The following is a 14,234-nucleotide window of genomic DNA, read 5'->3' on the forward strand; positions in this document are numbered from 1 at the left end:
GAAACAGCTCCAGACTTGTTGAAGAAGTTGCCCAGCAGCACAAAACTCCTTCAGAGCAGACGGCCTGCCAGGACCAGGATCTGCCGCTGGAGTTGAGGGACAACCTCCTTATTGGGGATCAATGCGCCCTCACTGGTGCAGGAACTTCCTGTGGCTTCTCGAAGCTGCAGTCCAGGAAAACAATGGCAAATCCTAGATGCTCCCTTTTCCTTTCCTGAGAAATAAATGGAGACCTGTGGGGCTCAGTACATCAGTAATATGTGAAACAGTGGGTCCCAGAAAAAAGACACGAAAAAGTAAAGTAAAAAGACAAAAGCACAAATTACAGAATAACGCTTGTAAAGAGCCTCGTGCCCCACTTTTAAAAAGGAACACACTGGATTCCCAAATGTGGCTGAGGCTCAGTCATTCCAAGAACAAGTTAAAACAGTCTGCAGGCACTCCCTCTGCCACTCCTGATAGTTTCAGGTTTGGGAATTCTGTGGGGGGGCCCAGGAATCCATTTTATTTTTTTAAGTTCAGCCAGGTTTGGGGGAGGTGTGGACTAGGGGGTCTGAAATGTCCCATTAGAGCCCTTCGTTTCACTACGAAAACGTCTGCACAACCCCTGACCTGGCTACTCTCAGGAGATGGTCAGGACTGCCTGGGCTCCCTGCCCATCCTGGGGACACATCATGTGGGAAGCAGCCCAGCATGGATCCAGGGACAGTTGTTGCCTGGGCCCAGGTTTAATTATTCAAGCAAGATAATATGTAAATTATATAGAATATTTAATCAGTTACTGTGATACTGTAGAAATGCCAAGAATCATAAAAGTAAAAAAAGCTGCAAAGTTGTACATCACGGTCCAGGACTTGACCCAGGTACTGCTGGTCTCTGGGAGGGGCGGGTTCACTGGCCACGGTCCTGGGGTCTCTTGCCCTTGCCCTTCTTCTTCTTGTCCTCCAGCCGCGGCTTCAGTGCACACACGCAGGCGGACACGCCAGCGATGGCCTTAGGCAGGTCGGTGCCCCGGCTCCACTTGTCCTTCTCAGGGTCGTACACCTGCACCGTCTTGGAGAAGGCCGTGTTCTCCCAGCTGTAGCCGCCCAGGATGTAGATGCGGCCCTGCCACACAGCCACGCCTGACTCGCTATTGGCATGCAGTAGCGGCGCCACGCGTGTCCACTGGTTGCACTGTGGGCTGTAAGCCTCCACACCTAGCACATCGAAGCGCTCCATGGACTCGATGCTGTCGTCACTGCCGCCGATGGAGTAGATGCTGTCCTCCAGGCTGCACATGCTGTGCCAGCCACGCGCTGTGGTCATGGGCCGCCGCTCCTCCCACACGTCTGTCCGGTGGTCGTAGCACAGCAGGTTCTTGCGGTAGGGGCCGATCTGGTAGTCGTGACCCCCCGAGATGTACACGAAGTCTTTGTAGATGGTGCCCGCGTGGCCGTACGTGAACCTGCAGAGAGATAGACGGACAGACAGAGATAGAGCATGCTCAGTGCGGCGCGGGGCTGGGCCTCCGTGAGCTGGGGACCCAGTCTTTTCCTCCACAAAATGCAGACAAGTGCCCTCTGAGGGGGTCACGCGGGGAACAGGCACCCCCACCCCCTGCGCACTTGAGAGCCGCTGGGTGTGGACTAGAAGGGGCAAGCAGGGCAGGTTACACTCAGGCCCCTTTGCAGCCTAACCGCCTGGGCCAGAATCCCAGGTCTGCCCTCTCTGTCCCTGTCTGAGAGGTGGGGGTTATCACTAGAGAGTTACCCTTCTCAGCAGGGCTGGAAATGACCTGCTTCTGAGGCACATGTGTGTACCTGACTCAGGGATGTATCAAATGGGGACTGAAACAGTACAGCCCCAGCTACATGACATTCTGGAAAAGTCAGCACTACAGAGACAATCAATACCGGTGCTGCCAGTGGTTGGGTCGGGGGGGGAGGGATGAAAAGATGGAGCCTGAGAGATTCTTTGGGCACTGAGACTGTTTTGTGGGGTTTTTTTTTGGAGGGGGGTAATTAGGTTTATTCATTTATTTATTATTATAATTTTTCAAAACATTTAACGAAGGTACTGGGGATCGAACCCAGGAGCTCATGCATGTGCTCCACCACCGAGCTACACCATCCTGGCCACGACTGTTCCGCATGACCCTGTAACAGCTGACAACTATCATTACCCAACAAAACCTGCAAAATAACACAACCCAGAGAGCGAACCCTCACGTAAACCAGGGAGCTTCGGTAATGCTAGCATTATCAACTTTGGTGCATCAGCTGTAACAAATGTACTGGTCAGGATACTGCCAGACCAGATGTTAATGACAGGGGACACTGGGTGTGCTCAGGGGAGAGCATGTACTTTCAGTTCAATTTTCTCTAAACCTAAAATGGCTCTAAAAAAATGAAGTCTACTAGAGACAAAAAAAGAAAATAACAACAAAGTGCAAACAAAGGGGAAACGAAAAGGGAATGATGTCAGGACATTCAGGATGATGGTTCCTTAGGGGAGAGGCAGGAGGCTGGTGGATGGGAGGAAAGCACAGGGCAGGACCAGCCCCGGACAGACGGGAGTTACTGTTCAATGTCCTGGTTCTTGGGTTAGGCTGTGGGTTTGCGGAGGTACCACTATACAAGTCAGTCAATGAATGAAAAAATAAATGAGTGAATAAATGAAGTAAATGTGGGGCATATATGCTGTAATGATGACAGCATCATGATTATGTTTATTCCAACTCTGACCACCTGAGGTCCATTAAGGAAAAAAAACATAATAGGGTTATTGTAGTACTTAAGGTACATAAATCGCCCTGGCTGGCCCAGAGAAAGTGACAGCCACAGATATCAGATATTCTTCTCACTATAAATAAGCCTCACTTCTCCACTTGTAAAATGGACAATAAACGAGACCTCTGGGAGAACACAGGTCTTAGTTTGCACAGGACATGGGCAGGACTCACACCATTGCCCTCCCTGGGTTTGGGTGATAGATTACTTGGGCACTACCTCCAGCCCCTGGGTTAGTGTGGACATCAAGGGACTCATCACATCAAGCTCTTGGCCCAGGGTTGGCATGTGGTGATCATGACTGTCATGACTACTATCATGACTGTCAAATCATCTTATTAACAGGTGTCCAGCTGTTACTTCATTGGCTTCTTAGAACCTTTACATGAAGGTGGTAGTTACGAGGGACTGGAGGAGCTGGGAACCATACCCAGACGCCTAACCCATGCACTCTTCTAACTCCCAGGGACAAAGTCCCCAGGACGCCCAGATGTGTTACACAGCAAGACTGGCTCAAAGGTCCAACCACAAAGACCAGCAAAAGAACTGGCAGGCACCTTTGCTAAACCCATGGCAGTAATAAAGCAGTAAATGGACACCTCGATGCCAGGAGACTAGAGAGGCAGATGAGCTCCGACCCCGGGAGCATTTCCTGGGTGCCGGTTGGGAGGGGAGGAGACTCCTTAGCTCTTGTCCCATCCTTGCGACAACTCCACAGGGTTGGTATCATCATCACATCCCCTTTCCAGATGAGGAAACAAAGACAGCCTGGGGTGAAGACACTTGCTTGAGTCAGATCTAGGATAGATAACCTCCCACTTCTTTGAACTCCTCCTGCCCAAAATCAGAGAGATTATCAGGTAAATCTTTCACTCAGCACTCACTCCCCGAAACTCAGGAAGTAAAGAGACTAAAGTCACATTTGTCTCAGCGACAGAGCTGACACTTGCAGTCAAACAGCCTAGAATAGGCTCCCTGGCCCATCACCACCATGCCCTCTGCTCCTCATGGTCTACCCGCTGTTATTTACAAGTCGAGAGACTTTTCCTGGAGATGGAGGCTAAAATATCCAGAAAGGGAGGTGGGTTGACCTGTAACCTGAAAGTTGCCATGTTAGTACAGTCCACAAAACCCTGATCACCTTGGCAGGCCAGCCACGTAGGACCAGGAGTCAGTCTTGGGACTGTAGGTCTCAACCGAAGAGAGAGCTCCGTTCTCATTCCGGCCGCCAACAGCCACCAGCATGTCTTCAATGGAGGCAAGGTAGAAATCCACGCGGCGCTGGTTCATGGAGGCCACCTGTTGAGGCGAGATACCTGTACCTTCCCCTCCCCGACCCAGGTCAGCGTCAACATCCAACAGTGTGTCCCCAAACACATCCCACAGAAGGCACACCTGGGGAAGGTGGCCACATGAATCTGGGGAAGGGAGCCAAACTTGTAGAAAGAGGAGTTCCTTAAGTGGGAATTCTCAGAGCTCCCAGGAGCCTCAAAACATCATGAATCCCCAAGAGGGAAATGGAGAACTCGCTTCCCCAAACTTGTCTGGCCACATAGTTGACCTTGTGGCCTAGAATTCTGCAGGATGCACACAGTTCACAACTGCTGATTTACTGGTTTCCTGAAATAAAAGTTAATCTTTCCCCTCAACACTCCCATCAGATATTTTTAAAATTAATGCTAATCGCCAAACATGTTAACAGGCAGAAAGTGGCACTCAAAAGAAAATTTACAACAGAAGACCTAACTTTTTCTTTCTTTTTCAAATCACCCAAGCAGAACACACAAATGAACACGGTCCCATGGGAGATCATACGTTCAGGCTGCCACTGCTATGAAGGTTTGAGGATGGGCTCTAAAGCTGGGAGCCTCCTTCCAGTGGCAAGACCTATACCTTGGAGGGTGGTTTTAGATTTTTGAGAAAATAGAAAGGTCATCTGAGTCTGTTCAGAGCCTTGAGCTCAGAAAAACACCAAGTTAAGTAAAAAGACTGAGGTGTGAGTATAAAGACTGAGACAGACTTCGCAGGTGGCGGTCCCAGGTCCTCTCCCTGGGAGAAGAGGGGCACACCTGCCAATCAGCGTGAGCTACAACCGCTGACCCTGGAAGGTCAGTGTTCCCCACCCACATCCAGAAGGAGAAACTGGAATTGGGAGAGGGCAGGGAACTAGCCTGAAACACACCCTGGTCTGAAACACAATTAAGCCAAGTTGGGATGTGAACATGGGTCTGATGTCAAGACCCAGGCTCTGCCTGGAATCAGCCGCCACATCTGCCAAAGGGCCACAACTCCCACCAGGGTGAGCCCTCGAGGCCTCCTTAAACCAGCTCCTAACCTTTCCAAAAGAAGAGCTCGGTGGAGGCTCTGAGACAAGGGGAGCCCATTGGGACGTTGGGTCCAATCTCTAAACTGGTGCTATCCAATATGGTAGCCACGAGCCTCGTGTGGCCGTTTACACTCAAATGTACCTCGGTTACAATGAAATAAAATGGAAAACTCAGTTCTTCAGTCCCACAGGCCACACGTGGCAGGTGACTGCAACATCGGACAGCACAGATGTAGAACATTTCTGTTGGTGCAGAAAGTTCGCCCGGACAGCACTGCTCTGGACACTGACTGACCCTGCAGGAGGTGGCCAGTCAGCCCTCACTGCCTACGGCCAGGTGCGGGCGAGGGGCAGTGGGAATGATCTGGCTCATCACTATCACCACACCTCGCTTGGAAGCAGGACAGTGGTCAAGGCCCGCGGTGGGGGGTAGGGAGGGGCAGTCAAGGTTAAGGAGATCAAAAGTCCTCAAGAATAAAGAAATAATCTGGCTTTAATCTCACCTTGATCCACTGTTTACAGCGGGGGTCATACCTATAAAGAAGGTTGGAGGCCGCATCCCCTCCGTTGTCCCGCGAGAAGCTGCCACCAGCGATGAAGATGAATCCCCCCAGCACAGCGACACAGTGGTGGCTCCGCCTGGCTGGCAGGGGTGTCTCCTTGACCCACTGCTCACTCTGGGCGTCCAGGTAGCAGGTGTCATCACTGAGCTCCAGACACCGCTCGGAGACCTCGCCGCCCACAAACAGCAGGCGCTCCTCATTGGTGCGGAGGGCAGTGCGCTTGGTCTGCATGACGGGCTGGGCTGCCAGGCTGTTGTGGTAGCGCACGGCCTCCTCGATGAAGCCCTCGCAGTTGGCCTCCCGGGGCAGCAGTGAGCACACAGCTGGCTTAACACGGTGCAGCAGGTCATTCTTGGGGATGAGTGGGAAGTGGATGTTCTCCAGCACCTGGTAGGCGTGGGCCTCGCGCTCCGGCTGCTGCGTCAGCCACTGCAGGGCAGCCTGCAGCAGGTCGTGCTCACATTCCCGCTGCACCTCGCTGCTGCCCAGGTAGACGCACAGCTTCTGCATGGAGATGTTCTGCAGGAAGTCAGGCGTGAAGGACAGCGTGCCGAAGTGACTAAGGATGAAGCCATCAATGAAGGCATCCAGCCGCTTGAGGCTGTAGATGGAGGCCAGCTCCTGCAGGTACAGGTAATTGTCCTCGCTCACCTCCTGCTCCAGATACTCGCAGCAGAAGTCCACTACCGTCCAAATCTGCAGCAGGTGGGCCGTCTCCAGGATGTAGTCGATGTTGCCGCCGTCCAGCGCCAGCTCACCACCATAGAGGAAGTCTACCACAGCCTTGAGCCCGATGTAGGAAGCACCAATCAGCTCCACCTCCTTCTGGAAGGCCTCGCGCATGCCAATTGTGAACATGGAGTTGAAGTAGTCGCTGCACACGGCCAGCAGGTTGCGGTGGGCCGGCACACGCTGCTCGTCCGCCACCAGGATGACGTCGCAGAAGAGGCCTCGGAGGCGCTGCTCATTCAGCCGCTGCAGCACCGTGGTCGAGTGGTCGGCCCAGCGGTACACCTGTGGCAGAGAGCACAGGTCAGGACAGGGGCAGGGGAGCACGCCAACTTCCCACTCAACAGCTGCAGGGTCCTGGGATCTATCTGGTATGTCATGACCAGCATTTTCAAATACAGTGGAATGAGAGAGAACAGAAAATAAAGTAGCAGCGCGCCTCCCAGAACAGAAGGCTGTTCCTCCACGTGTGTGTCCGTGCATGTGTATTTGTATTATTTCCTTCTTTATAAAAAAATTCTTAACTCAATCTTTTTTGCTTTCTTTCTTCTCTCCTTTCTCTCTCTTTCCCTCTCTCTTCCTCTTCTCTTTTTTAATAAATAGAATTCCTGAAAGTTTTCCTCCTTCCCTCCTTCCCTGGCTGTGTGCAGGTCACGGCACATAGGCTTGAATACACTGTCCCATCAGGACGGTGGAGTCGCCTGGTCGTAGCCTCTAAAGTCAGACAGAAGCTGGTGGAACCCTAGCTCCGCCACTTTGCAGCTGTGTGATCTCAGTGAGTCGCAAGCAGCCGGGCCTCTGTTTCCTGTCTCATGAATGAGGATGAGGGTATTTACCACCCAGGTTTGGGGTTGGGGGGCTCATGAGACAGAACTTGGCACAGAGCCCACCCGAGGAGAGCGAGAGGGATGTCAGCCACTGTGATGGTCAGTTCCAGGGGTATGATGGGTCCAAAGACTTAGCAACAGATCCAGACTAACATGCTCTGGGGAATCTTACTTTCAGAAACACGGCTTCAATATTCAGTGCCCAGGGTTAAAAGATATGTCTACAAAACGCTCTTTTCCCAGGGGCTATATGTGTCACATGTTGTGCTGTGCTCTCATTTGAGTATCATGAGAACCCTCCAAGGGAATGCCAATTACAATCCCTATTTCCCAGATGAGGAAAACTGAGGCTCAGAGAGACTAAGACACTTGCCCAAAGTCCCACAGTGACTGAGGGGCAGGGCTGGGACTAGAACCTAGGCCTGATTCCAGAGCCCAAACCTTTAATCACCACACTGCTGGAATTAACGAATCAATTAATATGAATAATTAATATGAATTAATTCAATACATTCAGGGTGGTGGACATCTATTGACTGTTATCTGCCTGTCCTGGGCTTTTGAAGATATAAAGAAAAATCAGACCTAGACAATAGTTTCTAAATCCTTGGAGGACTAATTATGCTTTGGGCTTTCAGGATATTTCACATTGCTTTATTTATTCCCTACAAAAACAACAAGAAAATTCAACATACGGAAAAAGAGACCATTCGGAAACATCAACTAGGTAGCAGGGTGATTCAAGGCCAACTGAGGAAAAGGGCGAGCTGGGCAGTAAGCCCAAGGTGGGGAACTGGCGGTGGAAAAAAATACAGGTGGGTGAGGGCTCAACAGGTGTGAGCGCCTCGGTGACTGGCTTGCAGGTCCCTACAGGTTACTTCTCAATACATGCCCTCCAGCAGTGAGTTTTTCCTTCCCTTTCAAATCTGTTCTTTGCTGCTGCCAGTGCATCAGTAACTGGGGCCCTTTATTTCCCTGTGGTCATTCTTCATCTTACAACGTCGATCGCTTGGTCTATATGACACTCTCAGGCAACTCCCGCACATTCCAACGAGACCAAACAGATGTGTCCTAAAGCTTCCTTTCCATCCAAGGTTAGAGAGCCAGGCTCCCCTGCCTTACATGACAGGACAGCTTCTTGTAGTCCCATACTCAGACATCTCAGTTTATTCTGGTTATTCATTGAGAGACCCAGGCTGGCTGGGTTTTGGCTTCTAATTAGGCAGGAATCGTCTGGGCTCCAACAGACACTGACTCAGGGACCCTCCTGGGTGTGGACTGAAGAAAGAAAATTAAAAAGCACTGCAGGAGCAGGGTATCGAGTAACAGAGAAGGCAAATGTCCTAGAGATGCAAGTGAGGGGCACCAGGTGGGCTGTCAGCTCACCTGGGGCTTCTGGCTGTCTCAGTGGGGAGGGACGCTGGAACTACCACACTTAGATGGGGGTGTACCCGCCCCAGGCTGCGGTGTGGTAAGGGGAAGAGCCCTGGGGAGGGGCGGAGGCGACAGCTGCGAGGGGAACCATCTGCTCCGTGAGCCAGGCTGGGAGTGGGCAGCTGCTGCTCCTAAAGCTGGGTCTCCATGCTAAGTAGGCACCTTTAATTCTGTACCTGGGTCTCGACTACAGCCCGTTTCTGGTTACTATACTGCAGCAACAGAGATTTAGAGCTAAAAACAGACAGACGTGACTTCCCAATTTCAAAGGGGCAGCAGTAACAGAGTTGCAGCATTTCATGTAATTTAGAAACTCTGACCCTCAGCATTTTCTGATGGTACTAACCCTGTTCATTCTTCATTTCTTATTTCACTGCCTTAGTCAGAGGCTAGGCAAGGTGAGAGAAAACAAGGTACTCAAGATCTAGCCCTGTACAGAATGCAGCAGGTAGTGGGTATTTTATGTTTAAAAAGGATTCAGCATCAAAGGGGATCAACACATTTTAGAGTACCTAAAAGGACAGTGGAAGCCATACAATGGAAGACTCTGCTGTGCTGAGGGCACCACTGATCACCACACACAGCAACTGGGGTGAACTTCAGAAGCAGTGACCACAGCAAGGATCCAGGCACTGGGGGGCTCCATCCTCCTACTCCACTTATGTAAATTTGAGGCCAGGCAAAACTGCAGGGCTGGAAGCTGGGAACGTGGCTATCTTGATTATAGCAGCCAGAGGGGTTTGGTAAGTTTCTTCCATTTATCTGGGTGCTGGCCACGAGGATATATTGAATGTCTAGAAAAATCAAGATTTTTTGATTTGGGCATTTTTTAAATATAAAAAGTTAGGACCATAAATACAATGAACCAAAGGATAGAGAACTCAATTCCTAAAAGCTTTGATTCAGAGAGAAACAAGCTCAGAATCTGGCTTTAAGGGACAAAGATTTCCAGTGCTATCAAACTTAGAAAGCTACACTGTCTCTGCAGCCAAGCTCCATAACAAAGGCCCTTTGAGTCAGCAGCAAGACCTTTCTGGGGTTTCACAGCTGATAACGCCGGGCTTGGCAGGAGCCTTCTCAGTAAACTCAAATGGAAATAGGAGACCATTTCTCAGGAGAACCAACCTCTCCTGAAAATTACACCCTGCTTTTCTTTTACGCACACCTGTCGACCCTCGTTCCCTCTTTTTTTCTCTTCACGTCTGTAGGCTGATCACAACTCCCTTTATCTAAAATGGTATTTCTTAATCTTTTTTTATCTTGTTTTCAATCTTTTAAGATATTCCTCCCAATAGCTCACTATGTAATTTTAACCCCATATATATTCTGTATGTCTGTGCAGGTACTGTATGTATAACCGTGCTTTATATTTTAAAAGAATAAAATCCTTTCCACACTCACAAACACCAATTTCACATCGGGAGGGCAGTACTGGCCCCACTGAGAATGCATGTTCCAACGTAACTATAGCATTCAATCTTCAAAAAAGAATACTTTTAAAGGAAAGAGTATTATTAATATTTATAAAGAGACAGGTGTAAATGGGGACTGTCCCACAAATTGGTCCCCCAAGACTTATCTATAGCAGCTGTAGGGACAGGGGCCACTCCAAGTCACTTGAAGAGTTTGCTAAAACTATAGATTTCCAGGTTCTGCTCTCAAATTTTAATTTACCAGGTCTGGGGTGGGGCTGGGCATATGCAATTCCAATTAGACACCTTCCCCCTCCCCTTCTCCCTGGGTGATTCTGATGCAGCCAGTGTGACAGTGTGACACAGGTAGGTAGCCCCACCCTGGGGAACCCACCCTCACTCACTCCTAGGGTCCCAGAAAGTCATGACCGAGGGAAGGTTCTGGATCCTTAACAACCAGGTATTCAAAGTGTTGCCCTCACCATAAGGCTGGGGGCTGGCTTCTCAATGGATACATTCTTGGAGTTTTTGAGTCCCAAGTGGGGACGGAAATCCCATGGTGTGTACCCTGTCTGGTACACCTCTTAGGGTCGAGGTGTAGCATAAATAAATCAAGCTGTGTTTCTAACATCCCTCGTACCCCCAGCTCTCCCTGATTTTACGATTTTTCCACTCCTTCCACCTCTAGTCATCATTAGGGAGATTAACACCAGCACCAAGAATAGAAAATGTCTGTACAACGAAAATGAGCCCCTCCGAAAAATATAAGGCTTCTTTGGCAATCTGCATAGGTGGTGAGCAACTCATTCACAAACCTTTGAAGATTCACTGATCTTGTATGGCCGAGACACTCGCGTCTGCCGGCTTCCCTCCATCATAAAAGAGATTGCAGCCCTAGGACAAGAACAGAGTTTCTAAGCATGTAGTAGTAACTGGAGGTCATTCATTAATTGCAGGCTCTACTGGCAGGCATCAGTGACAGCAAGAGCAAAACAGTCACATGGAGGAGAGAGGGAGAGAGAACTATGAGCACAAAGAACTCCCCGATGCTGAAAGCTGAAAAAACTAGGTTGTTGGAAGCACACAGAGCATTTCACAAGTGTTCCTTTTTCATCTAAAATCCGAGAGCATCCTATCTCTTAGCCTACCTCCTACAAATGCCTACCTTTTGATGCTCCATCTGAATTAGGCCTTTTCCATAGCTCAAGATTATAATGACAACAGGTATCATTTCAGAGCCCAGACCCTGAACCTAGGGAAGGGATTTACCCGTGCTAGCTCAGTTAACATCCCTAACTATGCAGCCAGGCTGATGTCACTTAACCCATATGACCGATGCAGCTCTTGAGCTCAAGGTCACAAAGCTGGTGAATGGCTGGGAATCACACCACACCTGAATCTGTCCAGCTTCGAAACCAGGATGCTCTGCTGAATGTGGCCCAGTCTTTGAGCATATCATGCTTTAAAAATTTTGTGGAGTTAGGATGTGATGCAGTGATGACTACCAAGTATAAAATATTCTAGACATAGGCACCGTCTTAAGTGCTTTCCAGTGTCTTCACTGATTTAATCTCCACAACAAGTCCATGAGGCCAGCACTATTATTATCCTGTTTATGGAGGAGGAAGCTGAAGGGAAGTAACTTGCCCAGTGAAACACACACAGGAAGAATAAACCAAGGGAGAATTCCATGCTCTTAACCCCTAGGCTTTTCTACCTGGCCATTAAAAAAAAATGTCCACAGGCAGGAAATTTATGCTGGGGCCTATGCCCTGCCTGGAACATCCAAGATAAACTTGAACAAGCAAGTCAACCTCTCTAGGCTTTGTGGTCCCGTCTCTATAGTGGGCTGGTATACCAGGTAATGTTAAGGTTTCTTCTACCTTTGAAACGTCAAGTAAGTCGCTAACAGCACAGAGCCAGGCTTTAGTGGACTTCAGAGGACGGGGGCACACAAAAGGATTAAGCTAGCAATATGGGCACAAGTCACATCCTGCGATGGAGGGTTTAAGTGGGAACTTTTCTCCCTGCTGAGCTGAGAAGAGTCAATTTGGTACCTACTGAACAAACAGCCTTTTGCTAATGAAGAACAATGTGGCAAGCAGTCAGCACTGTGTCAAGATAATCAGGGACACATCCGGGGACCCCAGTGTTCCCATGGGGGCAATAAATTCAGGCAGTCAATCCTGCCAGCTCCCTGGGAAAAGGGACAACTAGATTCCTCTTGGCAAACTAGCAACTTTGTGACAAAGACCCTAACCCCGTGCTTTCTGACTGCCCCTAGGATGCTGGGGGGGCTCAGAGAACGGAGGGAAGGACACCAGCATTCATGCACTGCCAGTGCTCACTCCTGACTCCCGTTTCACCTTCATCCTCCAAGACAGGTGCCACCACCATTTCTGACACCCAGGCTCAGGTGGCCGTGGGGCTTGCCCAAGGTCACACAGCAGAAAGTCTCCACCACCCCAGGCAGCCAGCCAGGGCTCAGGTTTGCCTTCAGTGCTAAAAGCTTTCTTTTCTAGGCCAAGATTTCTAGAGAGAGTTTCCCCTTGCAGAGGCTCTCTTTTGTCTGCGGGCAAGTGGTTTTGGGACGATTCCTACAGGAGTGTTGGGTGTCAGCTGCCTCCTGTGCTTTCTGGAAGCAGGTGAGAGGGTCAAGCCCATCTGCAGGGACAGTGGCATCCCCAGTGAGGCGTAAAAGGTCTTTTAGCAAAAAGGTGAAGAGAGGCCATGTCGGGACGGGAGGGTCCCCAGGGAGCCTCCTCTCCCGGCTCCTTCCCAGGTTTCGACCCTGAAGCTGCCCAACCTTCAGCGGTCGGGGAAACACAGAGTCGTGGAGATGGACACGGATGCCCGCCAGCACTCACCCGTCCCGGGCCTCGCTGGCAGCGTCTCCGAAGACGCCGCTGTCGCTCGCTCCGACCCGGCACCCCCCGGCGGAACTGCCCGCACAACGGCCGCCCAGGCAGGCTCGAGCTGGCTGCGAGGAGGCGGAGGGAGGCGGAGTTGGGTCGGGCCCCGGGCAGGCGCCCGCAGCGAGACAGGGGGACACTCACCTGGGCCGCGCGGGGCCGGCCGCAAAGGCCGCACCTGTCTCACCTGCGGTGGCGGCGGCCCCCTCTCCCCCGCCCCGCCGCTGCCGCCGGCGTCCCGCCCACCCCCGGCGTGCTTGCCCTCCTCCCACCCCACGAGCACAAAGGGATCCCGGAGGCGGGGCGGGGGCGCAGCACGCGAGGCCAGAGACCCTCCTGAGGCAGGCCCGCCCCTCCGCCCCGGCCCCCGGACGGCGCGCGGCTCCCGGCCCGGGCGGGAGCGGAGCGCGCGCTGATGCCCACCTGGAAGGGCTCACTACGGGCGCGACGCAGGGACCCCCGGCGGCGGGGCCGGACGCACGGAGTGGCGGGGCCCGGGCTCGGGAGCCCGTGGTCTGGCCGGGTGCGCAGCCATGGCTCCGCCAGGAAGTGCGAGGCCGAGGGCGGAGGCGCGCGCGGCCAATGGCGGCGGCCGGGAGGAGGTGGGCTCAGGCGGCGCCGGGGCGGGGCCTGCGCGGGTTGGGCGGGGTCTGCGCGGGGCGGGGCAAGGGGGCAAGAGGGACATGCGGTTGGCGCCCTCCCTCCACAAGCTGTACCCCAGGCCACCGGCCTTCGTAGCCGCTCAGGCGGGCCGCACACAGTTACGCATCGCGAAATGCCTACTGAGTGTCGCCTGCTGTCCCAAGCGAGGGGACCCCGCATGGACGGGACAGGCAAGGTCCAAGGTATGGGGGACTGAGCGGTGTACCAAGACCTGAGTGCCGGGAGGGGACATCGCGGTGACAATTTGGCACCTCGGCTCCTTCCAGTCTTAGCTCGATATCCCCTGTGTTCACCCTATGGTGAGACTGACCCTCTGACCTCTGTGTTTCGAATCACACTCCCTCTCTTCATTCCCCTTCCAGCTTTCCACTTCACTTAGGTCGTACCACCATCTAATACTCTAAATCATTTTCTTACTCATTTAAATTCCTGTGTCTCTCCCCCACTAGAAAGAAACCCACCAGGGCAGGATTCACTGTCGGTTATATTCCTGGCTGGGCCCGCAGAGCTGGCATGTATTAGGCCCTCGATAAATATTTGTGGAATGAATTAATTTAACTCTTAGGGATCTATCATGGGCAAACTTATGCCGCAGCA

The 14,234-nt window shown here is 51.8% G+C and overlaps 1 protein-coding gene across 2 annotated transcripts; it reads right to left on the reverse strand.

Moving 5' to 3' along the window:
• Window positions 1-753: 753 nt before the first annotated feature.
• KLHL36 (kelch like family member 36) lies at window positions 754-13,524 on the reverse strand. Of its 2 annotated transcripts, XM_031457958.2 has the most exons (6): window positions 13,398-13,510; window positions 12,930-13,042; window positions 10,878-10,956; window positions 5,601-6,674; window positions 3,913-4,070; window positions 754-1,447 (listed from the first exon to the last, which is right to left on the reverse strand). In XM_031457958.2, exons 3-6 carry the CDS (start codon window positions 10,938-10,940, stop codon window positions 892-894), a joined length of 1,851 nt encoding a protein of 616 aa, XP_031313818.2. In that variant the 5' UTR covers window positions 10,941-10,956; window positions 12,930-13,042; window positions 13,398-13,510; the 3' UTR covers window positions 754-891. The 2 variants fall into 2 exon arrangements, with proteins under 2 accessions (XP_031313818.2, XP_031313819.1); XM_031457959.2 differs by lacking the exon at window positions 12,930-13,042 and having other exon boundaries at window positions 13,398-13,524.
• Window positions 13,525-14,234: the final 710 nt, after the last annotated feature.

Source organism: Camelus dromedarius, chromosome 9, assembly GCF_036321535.1.
Source record: "Camelus dromedarius isolate mCamDro1 chromosome 9, mCamDro1.pat, whole genome shotgun sequence".
In the NCBI taxonomy this organism is placed as follows: Eukaryota; Metazoa; Chordata; class Mammalia; order Artiodactyla; family Camelidae; genus Camelus; species Camelus dromedarius.